This window comes from Ctenopharyngodon idella, chromosome 23 (genome assembly GCF_019924925.1).
Source record: "Ctenopharyngodon idella isolate HZGC_01 chromosome 23, HZGC01, whole genome shotgun sequence".
Classification (NCBI taxonomy): Eukaryota; Metazoa; Chordata; class Actinopteri; order Cypriniformes; family Xenocyprididae; genus Ctenopharyngodon; species Ctenopharyngodon idella.
This window is the reverse complement of record NC_067242.1, coordinates 18979729-18995901: the sequence shown is the minus strand read 5'-3', so window position 1 is coordinate 18995901 and position 16173 is coordinate 18979729. Positions and strand designations below refer to the sequence as shown.

General features: G+C 37.1%; 1 protein-coding gene across 3 annotated transcripts in view; it reads left to right on the top strand.

The window, feature by feature from the left end:
• Nucleotides 1-16173, top strand: part of neto1l (neuropilin (NRP) and tolloid (TLL)-like 1, like) — a 106961-nt gene that overhangs the window by 60143 nt on the left and 30645 nt on the right. For all 3 annotated transcript variants that reach the window (XM_051882599.1, XM_051882598.1, XM_051882600.1), the window contains 2 exons: nt 14013-14054; nt 14153-14280. In XM_051882599.1, coding sequence (XP_051738559.1) covers nt 14013-14054; nt 14153-14280 — 170 coding nt within the window. The remainder of the gene's footprint in view (nt 1-14012; nt 14055-14152; nt 14281-16173) is intronic.

Genomic DNA, 16173 nt, shown 5'->3' with positions numbered 1-16173 from the left:
GACATCAGAGACTTATTTTACATCTTGTAAAAGGGGGCATAATAGGTCCCCTTTAAACATGTGATTTTGCTTTAGTTGAAAGCATGATTAACTTTGGTAGAAGGCTGTGATGACGAGCAGGAAATATAGGGGCTTTGGCACCAAATAGTTCTAGGAACTCAGTTATAGGAACTAGCCACTAGGATAGTTCCCTGAGAACTAATTTCTCCCCCGGGCCATGTTCCTAATTGCATTCGCACTGGGAATAGGAACTCTGAAGTGACCAACAGCGACGTCTTTAAGCACGGCAATTACAAATGCCAAAAACCGGTGGATGGAAGATGCCGTGATCGGAGCTGTGTTTGTTGTGTGTTGTGGGTTTTGTGATAACAAAGATGGAATGTAAGCACATAATTTACATGATTGAAAGAGCAAAAAGTGGGGCTAAGAGACGAAATCACCCATGACACTTTCAGTATTACATATCATTGAGGCGGAGAAAAGAACACAACCTTGAAGACAACAGGTAAATGCCGTTATCGCTGTTTTCCATGTTCGTGAAACAAATATGTTTACACAGCTTTTTAAAAATGCCGGGTACAAGTGTTTGACATGCGTTTGCCCAATCAACGTACACTTATGTCACTGATAGTTCCTATTGTGCTGGTTTATACCCTACTCTGAAGTAGGAGGTAATTGAGTTCCCTTATAAGGAGTTCCTAGAACTAAAATCGTTCCTAGTTCCTGCAGTGCAAACACAGCAAAATATTCTTCAGTCAATAGTTCTAGGAACTATGAAAAGCTTCCTCCGGTGCAAAAGCCCCTCATACCACAGTCCAAACTGCGACTCTTTGCCAAAGACACACTCTGGTAGAGCTTGGCACGGCTTTTACTTTCTGATGAACTCTGAAGTAAATATCATCACTAATGAACTGTTTAGAACTGTTATGCATCAATAGACTTGCAGCATGCATTAATTATACTTTGCGCAGTATGCAAATTTTCCTGGATTACCAGCTAAAATGCGCAGTATTAATACACAGTACACAAGGTAGAATGTGCACTTAACCTGATTATTTCCTCATTATTTATTACAAAAAATTGAATTAAAAATGCAAAATAAATGCCACTATATGAAATGTTTATTGTTACATCCTGCATTATGTTTCACATAGTATTAATCAGTTGCTTATTTAAATGGAAGAAAAGGAATGGGAAAAGTAATTTCAGTAGCTACTCCACAATTGGCTCATCTGGATTAGCTTATAACCACCATTATGAGCACCCTGAAATTAAAAGCATTTTATACACTCTTGTACGTGTCCTTTTGGGTACGAGATGGTGTTTGAATGTCTGCCAATTATCCAACACCAGTTTATTTAAAGACAGCAGGAGACTGCGCTGATACACTCTAGAATTCTTTGTCCGGAGGAATTGAAGTCAGACACAAGTTCGTAATGCACATCTTGACGTTATGTTGACTGAGCATTACGTATGTGTATTCTTACGAGACTTGCTTCCTCGCACAGTTTACGGATCTCTTGGCAGGCACAATTTCCAAGGCTGAAGAAATATAAATCTCCTTTAGGTTGTTATGGGTAAATACTGTAATCTTCAAAAGATTATAGTCTAAGCCAGGTTTTACAAACCAAGCCTGCACACAAGCACTGGGGGAATCTGGAAGTATTCTGTGTATGCATACAGATATATACACACACACATGTTCCCATTCATAACAGACGAGGCAAGAAATGCTATATAATACTGCTTCCTCTTAGCCAGATTATGCCTGCTTAGGATACTGAGGACGTTGTTTACAGAGGTCATGGTTTCAGTGTGGGAGGATTTACAGCTTCCATATTGTCCTCTCACAGTGCTTTATAAATGTGAAAAAATCTGCAGGATTTATGTTGGGTGTGAGAATTCCCTAGTAAATCATGACAATAGTGTGTGTGTGTGTGTGTGTGTGTGTGTGTGTGTGTGTGTGTGTGTGTGTGTGTGAGTGTGTGCACATCGTGCAGCATTGTGGGGATTGTGGGAAGTGCAGCATTGTGGGGATATTTTTCCTCTGTTTATGTTATAAAGTAAATTTAAGTAGTTGTTTTTCCATTTACAGTTTTGATAATCCATTCCTATCATTCCATTATCTGATGCATTTGGTATCATAAATCCTTGATTCTCGCTAGGAAGATTAGAATCTTGCACAGAGCTTAGTCGACTCTCGAGGGAGATGAATGCATTCATTGTGATGTGTGTTGCGGTGACTCCAGGCCCATCTATTGAGTGGTACTATCTCCTGAGGCAGTCCAAAAAAACTGTGCAAGCCACTGATCTAGCCATCTGTGCCACAAAGCACATGGCTAGTGCATCGGCTGTTTTATGGTTGTTATAGATGCCACAGAGGGGCATCTGTGATGAGGAGAAAGGGAAAATCTTTCTTCTTGATGTTTTGATCTCACACTGTCTATGAGGCTATTGTAGAGAAGTTTACGGAGTTGGGGTCTGTCAGCGGCTATCAGAAGATACATCCCTCTCTGGGGGTCCGTGAGGACTGAAGGTTACCCTCTTTAGGGTTGAGCAGAGTTGTGTAATGCCGTATAGATTCCCTCTACTTTGTTTACCTCCCTCCCCAGCTACTAGGGGTGTGACGAGATCTCGAAAATGTGATGAGATTAGTCGTCAAGGTGAAAAGCTGTCTCGCAATATCGCAATGAGGGTGAAATTAGCATAGAATATGCCACCTCTATGTTTACATTACACTGTCATTTTGCTTTTTTTATAGAAAAGAAATTAAAAATTTAATTCAGTTAGATAACGGTCGCTTCAATTGTAAACGATTGTAAACATCTGCTCTGCTTATCCAACATGAGCTATAGTCGCATACAGTGCAACAGGAATCACAGTTCACTGATCACGTGACGAGAGTAAGGTGAGATGACTGAAAGACCATGGCGGAGGATTCACTGCACAACACAGCCTAAGCGTCTGATAAATCTTGTAGAATGCGCGCACAGCACCGCCACTCACTATACACAGAGTACATGTGATCACGATTTCAATTTTATTTATACTGTTTTTATTTCTATGTTCAATTTGTGGAAAGGAGTTTAATTAGGAGGTCACAGCCTCAATCAGAAGTTCCGGAAGCTCATTATTCATGTACAATAAGGTCTGAAGAGACTCATGTGAAATCATATAGAAGAGAAGCCAGTCAGTTTAGTTTGTGGCAAAACCTTTTACAGTGCTTGTTTATTGTTGTCTTCCAATGCATATGATAATTCATAGTAGAACTGAAATGACATTCATTACACGATGATTAGTTAAAACAATTCAAAATGCACCTGCAGACTATTTTTCCAGTCATAAATTTTGTCATTGAGGATTTCTTAAAAATACTCTGCAAAAATCTTGTCTCGTTCTCGTGAACCCAATCTCATGAGCTAAATGTCTCGTCACACCCCTATCAACTACTGTTGGTTTTTGAAGTGGGGAAGTATGCTCCCCTTTGGATGGATGCTTTGATGGGTGCTCTACTATCCCTAGTTCGACAATGCTAATCTGTTGCACATTATGCTGTAGTGCTAAAAAAAAGGACGAAGTGCTAGTGGGTCTTAGGTGGAGTGCAGGGTTTGAGCTGCTCTCCCCCCAATTACATTGGGGTCTTTAAGTAGGGCCAATACTCCCCTGTGGCTTCCTTGGAGTTTAGAGCATGGGTGATGAGAATTATTAGGCAAACTGCATTTTGCCCTGCTCTCGTTTGCCTCCATTTCCTCCCCAACTGTTTTTGGGTTTTAAAGAAGGGATATACAGTATGCTCCCCTTTGGTGGGGTGCATCTATAGGGATGATCAATGTCACAAACTGATAGAAGTAGAGATAGATCACTTGTGGCGTTCCTCCTTATAATTGGAGCATTTTATAGTTTAGCCATTAACTATAATGATTCCTAAAGAAGTACCTTTACTCATGTCAGGGTATGAGCTATTCTCCCCTAATCGCTCTATAGGGTCGTTAAATGGACTAGAAGCTCCCCTGCGGTAGGCTGCTCCCTAAAAGCCCTGTCAAATAAAAGGCTGTGCTATGTATTTCCCCCTCAGAGCTCTTCTCTTGGGGCCATATAGAGCTGAAGCCTGTCTCTCAAAGGGAAGGAGGACAGTGTAACAGCCAGGACTTCCCATGCTGTTTATTGACTTAGGGAGTAACGTCACTACATGAGTTACATGGGATGTGCCCATGGGGTTGACATACTTCTGGCTCCGGCAGGGTAATCCATAGTCAATTTATGCTATGCCCACTATATTTGTGCATTTTCACAGCTTAGTGAGGCAGGCATTCCCTCAACACGGCATAGTGGGTATTGGTTCCCCATAGCGTCAATACCAGACACAGTGTCGAAATTCCACTTTGAAAGGGAATGTCTCAGGTTACGACTGTAACCCTGGTTCCCTGAGAAGGGGAACGAGACACTGTGACTCATTGCCATATACCTCAGGCCTGCCTGTGTGTCTCTTTCAGACAAAAGAGTTGATGATGTTTAACTCAGGTGCCCTTTTATACTCAGGACATGCGTATACTTTTGCAGGACATGCGTACATGCTCTAGTACGTTAGAAGGAACCTGTGATTGAATCTGGAAATAAAGCAAAATAACTGAGAAAAATGAGAATTAGTCCTCAGATGCCAAATCCGTAATTTATAGCATCATAAACCAACATAGTTGAATGGCAAATTTGTGACAATATGGTTTTGGGAAACATTCGTGACTAGCTAGTTGATTTCTTTAACGATGCACAGACTATGCATGTTATGGTAGCTAAGCAGCGAGTTACGTCGTATGGGAAACAAAGCCCAGTTGTCATTTTGGAAATAAAATAATTGTTACTTTTTGGCTTTTTTTATATATTTTCATTATTTATTTACATAATTTTTTAATTCTTACACACACACGTTGAGTTTTCATGTTTTATGGGGACTTTCCATAGACATAATGATTTTTATACTGTACAAACTGTATATTCTATCCCTTACCCTACCTCTAAACAACCCTCACAGAAAACATTCTGCATTTTCAAAAAAGCATCATTCTGTATGATTTATAAGCTGTTTTCTCATGGGGATTAAAAAAATTTCCCCACAAAGTATTTTTATGTTGATATTACTATAACATATGCCTGAACCTCACACATACACACACACACGTGTATATACAGATGCCAACCTGTTTATTTATTTATTTTTATTTTTATTTTTTTGTTGTATTTCATATTTCTTTTAATTTCATATAATTTCATAGTCATGCAATGTATTTTATTATAGTTATTTTGAGACATTTGATTGTTCAGACCTTTGCTGTAAAATCATTCTTAATGATTCTTTAACTGGCACTGTTTTTTTGTGCTTTTGTTACCCAAGTCTTCATATTTTTAAAGGTTGTATCTAAGATAACAAATACAATCAAGCAACTTACCCGCTATGCAGATGTTGAAGTGGAAGCGTTGAATTGCCACACAAAAGAAAGCTTTTTATATATTCATTGTAAATTCATATCTCCTATCTCACATTCAGAGATATGAGTGTCTTCTCCTTCACTCTTCTTGATGATAGATGCCTTTAGATAACCTTTAGAGGGATACAGTATTACACACGACTATGGCTGACGACTGATCCCATGGGGTCTGCTGGACCTTGTGGGTTAAGTGATGGCACATCCAAATCATAAATCAGTCCAGCAACCAGCTCTCTTGACCTGAAGGTCATTGTTTCATTAACTTCCTGCCACTCTGAATTTTCCATCCATATCTACCCACAAATACAGTAGTCATTGCTTCGGCGATGCTCCTACCTGCTCACACACAAACTGTACACACACACACACACACACACACACACACACACACACATTTACTTTATTGCTTATGCCTTATTGATTCTTGAAGTGGTAATATTCTAACTGATCTACAGTGTTCATAAATCTTGGCTGTGTTTGGAAGCAGCCACATTCTCTCTTACGTTGATTGACAGCCCATTGCCCCTGGTCTACCCTCGAATAGGCGTCAGATCTCTGGCAAAGGGAACTGAATGGACAGAAGGCTGTTTTCAACTTTACAGCAGCGCATCCGCAGGGAAGAGCAGCTTTCCTTCGGCTCACGCCGCTAACGCTGTGGGTGGGTAAACAGTGTTGTGCTTCTCTTTCATGAGATTATCAGATAAAGAATAAGGAGGATGACAGACAAGCACAATCAGATAACACCCCTACACTCAAGCAGCCTTTCTTTTCCTCCCTCACTAAAACAAAGAATCCACATCTTCTGTGGAAACTGAAATAGAGGGTGGCAGTTACCTTTGATTAAACTCAGAGCAGGAGAGTAACAGGATATGGTTTATTTCCTCAGCATTGTCCTAGCTGATCGCTGTATTGCTACAGGTAAAAGGTCTCAGAGGATTTCAGAGGATTCGTCTAGGAATGCTTGGATAGAGTGGCTAGATTAAGTTTGAAGACACTGGCCTTCTAGTGTAGCCTGCATAAGTCCAACTTGTTCATTTTGAATGGTCTCAGTGTTGTGGAAGCACACACTGTAGCTCTTCATTATACTATGTTGCAGGTGATACTTAATTTGACAAAAATAAAATTTCTCAAATGTCAAATATGAACAAATGTTCTCAATGTTCTAAATATGTATTAAATGTTCTCTTTCCTGTCAAAAAAAAAGTTACTTTTGTCAACAAAAATTAGATGCCATTTTAGAGTAAAATTAAATAGAATGAATATGACATGTGTAACATCTGCATCCGCCATCCATTCCTCCAACCGCCAGAGGGAGCCATCTCCCGAATACTGAATACTGCCGGTTCTCGCATCACTTTCTGTTCCTACCTGTTATAACTTATAAGCCGTGTTGTTTGTGCATTATGTTGCGAAGTATTGCCAGTTTACCCTGTTTGTACAGGGTACAAACGCTAAAGCATTTATATTACCCTGTTTGTTTGCCACATGTATGTTTCTCTGCCTGGTTATGACCACGACTTCTGGATTACGGATTTGGATTAGTTTGCTGTCTGGACTGCTGCTATTGTTATCGACCCTTTGTTTGTTTATTCACCGTACTTCTTGCCCTGGACCTTACTATGCTTAATAAAACACTGCACGTGGATTCAAATACTCAACCGAGTCAGTCATTGTTACAACATGACAAAATATTGTCTAAATTTGAAGGATATTGACTAAAAATTGTGCAAAAATTAACATTGATTACAGGAAAGGATTAAATACTGTTTGTATGAATGAGAAGTCCGTCTTCTTTTCAGTTGTTGCTAAAGCTGTAAATAACACCTGTAACGATAGTTACAGTGACTAAGGTAAACTCTATTATCAGATTATAAGACTATATTATAATAACATCTCCTATATCAACAGAATAGGCATGTGACCGTATGAAATTTTCATGTTGCGATTAATTGCTGAAGCTTTTATCACAGTATACGCAAAAACAAAAGTGATGCTTAAGAACTCTTTTTGTAATAACAATAACTCTGAATGTTTAAAAACAATAATACAATACACAAAAAATATATAAAGTAAAAATTTCAAACAGATTAAAGTGCAAAAGAATTAGGCTATAAAGAACAACAGGTAACACTTTACAATAAGGTCTCATTATTTAATGCATTAACTAAGATTGAGCAATAGCTACATTTGTTACAGAAAGTATTATTTTTTGTTAATGTTAGTTAAGAAATACAACTATCTCAGGTCCATTAAATAAGTTCTTTTGATTTTAGTAATGTTATTAAACAGTAATTAACATTAACTAAGAATAATTAATGCTTTATAAGTATTTTTCATTGTCAGTTTGGTAATAATAAATTAACATGTTAACTAATGAAGCCATATGTCTCAAAGTTTTACTGAACAATAACAAATAATCAGAACATTTCTAATCATTAGGGCATGTTGTAGTCCAAATTAAAATATAAAAATGTTTAAGTTTGAAAACAAATAGCCTATTAAGTCTTTAAGTATTAAGTATTTGGTGCTGTGATGAACAACATTGAGATTACAAAAAAATGAATGGCTGAAGCATTTTAAAAACTTCTCTAGCGCAGTTGCTTTGTTTGCGGGGTTTCCGGGGTAACCGCTGCATTTCTGCTGTTCCATCAGCGCCCTCTGCTGTCAGAGAGTGAACGTGCACTTTCATTCAGTCTCCTTCACTCATTCCGCCATGTGCTTCTCGCGCACGTTGGGCTTGTTTACATCTGAGCGCGTGTCTCTTTGACGCAGAATACAGCGATGTTGTGCATTTTATACGGTTGATGGGGAAAGTATTCTTAAATGCATTATAAAAATTTTAATAATTGGTAATAAATTATTATTTACGGTATTTTGAAGTGCCCACGATAACAATATCGTGCGTATTCATTATCGTGATATATCGCATTACCGAATATTGGCACGTCTACAACAGAAAGTCTTATCTTAGTTACCGAAATGCTATTTAATAAGCCAACTCCATAGAAGGCCAGAGTTCATCCATCAAATGTATTTACCAACAGTGGCTTCAAACTGTTTATTTTATTTTAAATAAGTACCGTATAGAGATGCAACATTAGGGTCATGCTGCGATCAAAAAACTACCCCTTTAAGGCAGTCATTTCGGTTATGGAAGCGTCTATTGTCTTATTTCTGACAGTAAATCTCTTTTGATATGGCGATTCTCTCTCGACTTATCTTATTTATGTAATATAGTCTTTCTCATTCCTTCTTTTTCTCAAGTCCTGATCTGAATCCTCAGTGTAGATGTTGAACAGAATGTGTAAATGTTAAACAAAGGCGAGTTGCTCAGAACCTTCACCATAAATTTGCATGCTAACTAGCCATACCTTGACCCCTTGACCCAAAATTAATAAAGACAATGTGGCCAGCACTGGCACACAAAGATTAGCCAATCACAACAATTATAATTTATATAGAAGCAATAAAGGTGATAATGCATCTAAATTAGAACTGTTTTTGCTGTAAGAAACCTTGACTCACATTATAAGTGGACTTGTAATGCAACAAAAGTGTAGCTTAAATGTCTTGCTGCATATCCTAGTCTCATATTGCCAGGAACCACATGTCCGTGTTCTAAAATAGGAGTGAATATGTCATAATAGTGATGGGTGTCCTCTGCGATCACACACACAGTGACCCACATAAGTGCACACAGGAGGGTGAAATGACAGAGAAATAAATCAGGCATTTTCACCAGATCAATCAGTCTCATGTAAAGGTAACTAAGGTACAATCCAATCCTCTCTTAATGAGTGCGAACTTATGTTTTGCGTGCATTTGTATATGTGTATGTATGAGAAGAGAAGTCATCTTCAGTGAGATTGGGTTCAGTAAATGCCACCATCTCTGTCCATGTATATGAATATCAGAGTGAACGGTGGGATCACAGAGCAAAATATCACCCATACTAAATATAAGCCGATCTAATCACAGAGGGGTGAGAGTAATTAAACTGCCCACCTATTAGTTCTGCATAGCACAATGCCGCTTCTGATAGAATATGTTCATTTATGTTAGGATAAAGAGTAGGGCTGTATTGAAGCATGAGATTGAAGCTATTCATTTTGACATATGGCAACCCACAGAACATCTGATGCTTATTGCACAAAACATATTGCACTTTTTTATCAAAAATGTTGACTGGCTTGTGTGAGCTGTTTTTTGAAAAGTAAAAAAAAAAAAAAAATCAAAGTTATTGGTTTGAAACGGTTTGAATCAGACTGAAACTGAACAAATGTCTGCATTAGCGCAGAGAAAATTTTCTTTCATATGTACGAAAAAATAGATATTATAACTGAAATATAACCAAAATAACAGATTCGATTTGAAAACTTTTTATTCCCATGTATTCCCAGGCCTAGTATATTTTGCATTGTTTTCAGAGTTTATGTTAGTGAAATAATCAGTACTTATTACTTTGGGATTGACAAAAAAATTGGTTAAGTCTCAAAACATTTCCCTTTATCTTTACATTGTTTCTACAATGTTCATGAAGGCTACTTCATCACGTTTGAATTCTTTTTTTTTTTTTTTAGTTCCAGTCTATTATTATGGAAAAAAAATCTATGCTAAAATGCACTTAAAAACAAAATGAACAGTGATTGGTTGCTTTACAAGTCAGTCAGACAGTCTAAGTGGTTCTTGATTATACAATAAGTTGCAGTAAAGACCACATTTTTTAAAGTTTGGCTATATGAGACTATATTGCTGGATAAACAATAATGTCTTGCACATTAGGCATTCTGCTCTTAACCGCTATTGTTAGACTGAGTATGGCATTTGCAATAAACGTGTTTCTCCAGAGACTGTGGAGCAGGATATGTACTTTTTTTAAATTGATGTGCATTTGAAAATAAAGAAATTTAACTGAAGAATTGAGACCACTGGGAACTGAGGAAATTTCACTGAATGTACAGTTACATAATGATGCTCCATAGCAGGTTAAAGTCTAAATTGTTCTTTAACGTTTAAAGTTATTTAAGGACAGCAGGTTGGATCAATACAACTTAGATTATGGCTTTCCATTGTTATTTGTTCAGACTGAAGTGGTGCAGGGATAACGTATTTTTGTAGGCCAACCCGAAAGCTAGCATCACCCATGGTTGTCTCGACAAAAAGTCAATAAGATTTTTTCCATTGGCTTTTGGATTAATGCAGAAAATAAGCCCATCTGACCATCAAAAGTTTTAAATTCTTGCACGTTTTGTTCATCAAGATCATATTCGCGAATGAACACAACTTTTATGAATTTTGAAGCCTAAATACAGTCACTACATGTAAGAAGCTAATGTTAGGCTATAAACAAACTACACCATAGTCGCATGACTTCAACATAACCATGATTAAGCTATCAACAACTCTTTTCATTTTTATTTAAAATCTGCAAGTTGGAAGGTTTGAGTTTGCAAAGAGTGTGAGTTAGTGTTGTAGTATTTGAGACCGGTCTTGTTAACCACTGACTTAACCAAAAACCCATTCAAAAAACCAATTACCTTTGAGACGATGGAAGTGGAATTGAACAAATGCTGGTTTATGGGTTTTAGGACTAAACCCAAAATATAGTTCACTTTTTACGCATACACGAGGGTCAGCTGAGCGTACAGTGCGTGTGACGGGAATTTTGTCATCAGAAGGGTACACGCATACTCACAAGGTGGCAACCGTGCCCTGGGGGCGTCGATATTCACAAGGAAGTCAAAGGAAAACTGACGAGAACACATGCAAGCTACAGCGACAATGGAGGCCTACATAGATGAGAGATTGTGTGAAGAGGTTAGAAAGTACCCTCATTTGTACAACTCTAGCATGAAAGAATACAAAGATGTTTACAGGGGTTGTAACTCGTGCCGAGAGATTGCTCAAAACTGCGCATTTGTTGCCTGTGTATGCGTATGAGTCAAATGAAGTATACTTGACAAGGCTGTGCGTTCGACTGTGTGTGTACACTAGTGTACGCGTAAAAAAAAAAGTATACCCAGGGCTTTATTCCTGCAGCACATTGCAAGGTTTCACACTCCAGGGGCCATATTCACAAAACATTTTATCTTACCACTAAGGGTTCTCCTAAATGGCAGCAAAAGTTCTTAGCTAAGAGTTTTCTCTTAAAACCTATTCACAAAGCTGCTGAGACCAACTTTGCTGATGGGGAGGAGTCTCTGTCAGCGATTTAATCATAGAAATATTGTAAAATGAGGTATCATGTTGCCATATACAAATAAAGGTTTTAAAATAAAAATGTTGCCATATTCAATTAAAGATTTTAAAATGTAGGCTAAGTGTCACTAATTAAACTAGTATATGTTCAGCTAATTGTCCGCCTCTTACATGTTTGCATCTCGAGAGATTGCAGAATTCAAGTGACAAATTATGTTTTATGAACAACGTTTTGGAGGAGCACATTTAAACGGTCTATCTATTCAGCTTGAGTGGAGGTATATATACACAGACGAGAGCCGAATCACATAGTTACCTCTGCATCCCTCCGCCAACCCGTTCCTCACATTCGGCCCTCTGAGGATACGAGGAGAACTCTGGATTTGAGCAAAATTCCAAGCTCGGAGCCCTCGATCCCCTTGGATAGCACGCCAAATATGCTTATTGTATATATTTTTTTACTCTATTTGATCATTTGTAAGTGTGAACTAGTGAAAAAAACTGCCACAGGTAATCAGGCATTATTATTAATTTATTAAAGATTTATTTTTGGCATTTTATCGTAGATTCAAATCTATAAATCAAAATATGTATTGCATTTATGAAGAAAAGGCTCAGCACCCAAGGCTCTATCACTATTGCCTCAATGAACACTACAGTATCTTTGGGTGGATTGCTAAGGCGGATTGGCACCAACAATCATTGTAGGACTGTTTTTGATTTTGTCTTTGTGACTTAGGAGTCCTCTTGACTACTCCTAGCGTTTCACAGATTTAGGAGCTAGTTTTAGCGTTAAAATGCTTTGTGAAATACTCTTAGAGCAAAAATTTAGGAGTCCTAAAATTAGGACTGACATGCCCATTATTTTTAAGAGTTTCTTCTTAAATCGGCAAGTTAAGAGCTACTTTTAGCCTTAAGATATTTTGTGAATATGGCCCCAGCTCAGTAGGTGGCGATAATTAACCTGTTTGTTTGTGAACCATCATAAAATGGCAAAGAAGTTTATTAAAGGGTTAGTTTACCCAAAAATGAAAATTCTGTCATTTATTACTCACCCTTATGTTGTTCCACACCTGTAAGACCTTCGTTCATCTTTAGAACACAAATTAATATATTTTTCATAAAATCTGATGGCTCAGTGTGGCCTCTATTGCCAGCAAGATAATTAACTCTTTCAGATGCCCAGAAAGCTACTAAAGACATATTTAAAACAGTTCACGTGACTACAGTGGTTCAACCTTAATGTTATGAAGTGACGCGAATACTTTTTGTGCACCAAAAAAAACAAAATAATGACATTATTCAACAATATTGAAGCTTTACGAATCTTTTGTTTCGAATTAGTGGTTTGGAGCGTGGATCAAACTGCCAAAGTCACGCCCCCCAGTGGTGAACCATTGAAATTTCGAAACACTTATGACGTATCAAAGCCTCGTTTACTGAAATCACGTGACTTTGGCAGTTTGATACACGCTCCGAACCACTGATTCGAAACAAAAGATTTGTAAAGCTTCGAAGCTTCATGAAGCAGTGTTTTGAAATCGGCCATCACTAGATATTGTTGAATAAAGTAGTTATTTTGTTTTTTTAGCACACAAAAAGTATTCTCGTCACGTCATAACATTAAGGTTGAACCACTGTAGTCACGTGAACTGTTTTAAATATGTCTTTAGTAGCTTTCTGGGCATTGAAAGTGTTAATTGTCTTGCTGTCAATGGAGGCCTTACTGAGCCATCGGGTTTCATCCAAAATATCTTAATTTGTGTTCTGAAGATGAATGAAGGTCTTACGGGTGTAGAACGACATGAGGGTGAGTAATTAATGACAGAATTTTTGGGTGAACTAACCCTTTAAATGTATTACATAGATATTGAATACTAAAAAGGAGTTTTGTGGAATTTTAAATGAAAGTTTCTACTTCCTACTGAGTCTTCTGCCATGTCTTCTCCTCAACTACACAGTTTTCTCTATAGGTGGTTTCAAAGCCCCTCCATTACAGACAGCTTGCCAAACATGTCTACATTTTTTCCACAAGCCTCTATAGAGCAGTGAAATGAGAAATATACTGGAAGATATTGCTAAATGAGCAGCCTAATCTATGTTTATTGAATGCTTCCTTCCTGTTCATGCCAGTTGCCTTCCTGTTCAAACTGCAACTCTGCATAATTTTTGAAACATCAACTGTGAGATTTCAAACACTTATTAAGGCTATTAAACAGTTCACATATCTTATTGATCAGTCTGTGTACACGTTGATTGTACATTGAATGGTTCAGTTGATATCTGAATTATATTTATATCCTATTTTATTTCTTTTTTTTTTTTTTTCAGATCCTGACTTTAAAGACATAGGAGTCCCCAAACCTCTTCCCTGTGGGTATTATTCATTCATTTATAAGCATCCTACATATGAATATATCTAATGGCTTTTCATTTCTGTAATCTGTCTTCTTATGTCTCCTCCGCTGCAGTTTGTGAATTCGAGATGGGAGGACCTGAAGGCATCATTGAATCGCAGCAGATCACCAAAGACGGCAAAGCCTTGCAGACAGAGGCAGTGGACTGCAAGTGGTACATCCGTGCCCCTCCTCGTTCCAAGGTCAGTCCCCCACAGTCAGACCCTATCCCAGCTTCCCCCTGCTCATGTCTAATAACTCCCCAGTTGTTTTCCTATTGTCGCTGTGTTACCCAGCCTGCCACATTTCTGACATATGACAGCTTGTATCTGCCTCAAGCTGTGCAGTAACTGCCTAACATACTTCAGCATTTGGCTTCCTGTTTTGCAGTCGTTTGCATTATGCAGCCTTTGTGAAAACATCTTGGGGCGGATTTGTATGAGGTTAGGTGGAATTCTGTTGAGGATAAAAATGTGGCAGTTCTTGGGCGTATGACATACAGCAGAATGAGCTCTTGCAGGACTGCTGTTGTTTTTATGGCAGATGAGAATCAAGGAAAAAGTGTCCATGTGGAAAAGGTCAGGTGGTCCAGTTTATTTGGGGTCAGATTTGTTTATATAATTGGAGCAGCAGAGCAGTTTACACAGCTGCCCTGGTCTCACTACACTCCTAAAAATAAAGTTTCTTTATTGGCATCTATAGTTCCAAAAAGAACCTTTAACATTCATAAAACCTTTCCATTGCACAAAATTATCTTTAGAATGGAAAAAGGGTCTTTAGATTTTTAAAATGTTCTTCACACTAAGAAAAAAAAGGTTCTTTTAAGAACTGTTTTCTGAATGGCATTACTATGAGAACCCCCTTTTGCAACCTTTATTTTTAAGAGAGCATTAATGCTTTCGTTTAGCCTGTCTTTTTCCATTTTTATGGTACAGTAACAGTAAGAAAAGATTGGAGTGCCATTTTTTCCCCCTTTTATTATGTTCTATGTTTTCTGATCCAAATGAGAAAAAAGAAATGCATCCTCATTAGGATCATTTATTAGATGGCTGTCATTGAATTCTGTTTGGTCAATTAATGCATAATTCTGCAGTCACACATTCTTTTATAATATTCTAAACAGTACAGTTGACCATTACGTTGTCCTTGGCAACCAATTATCTATATACACTAGTTCAAAAGTTTGAGGTCGGTAAGATTTTTTTAAATCGAAAAATCTTTACGTTTATTTGATCAAAAATACAGTAAAAGCAGTAATATTGTGATTGTTATTACAATTTAAAAATAACTTTTCTATTGTAATATATTTTTAAAATTTTAATATTTGAAACATTTTCAGCATCATTACTCCACTCTTCAGTGTCACTTGATCCTTCAGAAATCAATAATTACAATAATCACAAATAATTTAGTGCTCAATAAATATTTCAAATTTTTTATTATTAACATTTGCTTAATCTGCTTAATGTTTTTGTCACACTTTTGATCAATTTAACGTGTCCTTGCTGAATAATCGTTTTAAATATATATATATATATATATATATATATATATATATATATAAATTCTTTCTCCTTTTCCTGCTTAATATGCAGGGCATATATATATATATATATATATACACACACACTCTTAAAAACATCCGTAAAAATAGGGCACAATGTACTGTATTAATTTGACGGGATTTTCCATATTAATTTTTACAGGTGTTTTACCAGTATTATGAATTTTGAACTTCATTGCGTTGGGTTTTAGGGTTAACGTAAATGTCCATAAAATTAGCTTGAAAATGTCCAGGTAATAAGCTGCCAGTACTTTTCCTGTTGTTTTACAGATTTATTTTTTACAGTATATATATATATATATATATATATATATATATATATATATATATAAATATGTGCCCCACATATTAAGCAAGGAAAGGAAAGGAGAAAGTATTTTAGCATCAATAAAACTAAACACACTTCAGCTGTAACAGATGGATTTGCCCAGAGTCATTAAGTTACCTGTGGAACTGATCAGTAGCCATATGACTAAACACAATAAATTGCCTCCATTTCCTGTATATCTTTAGATAGCGATAGTGTTGACTG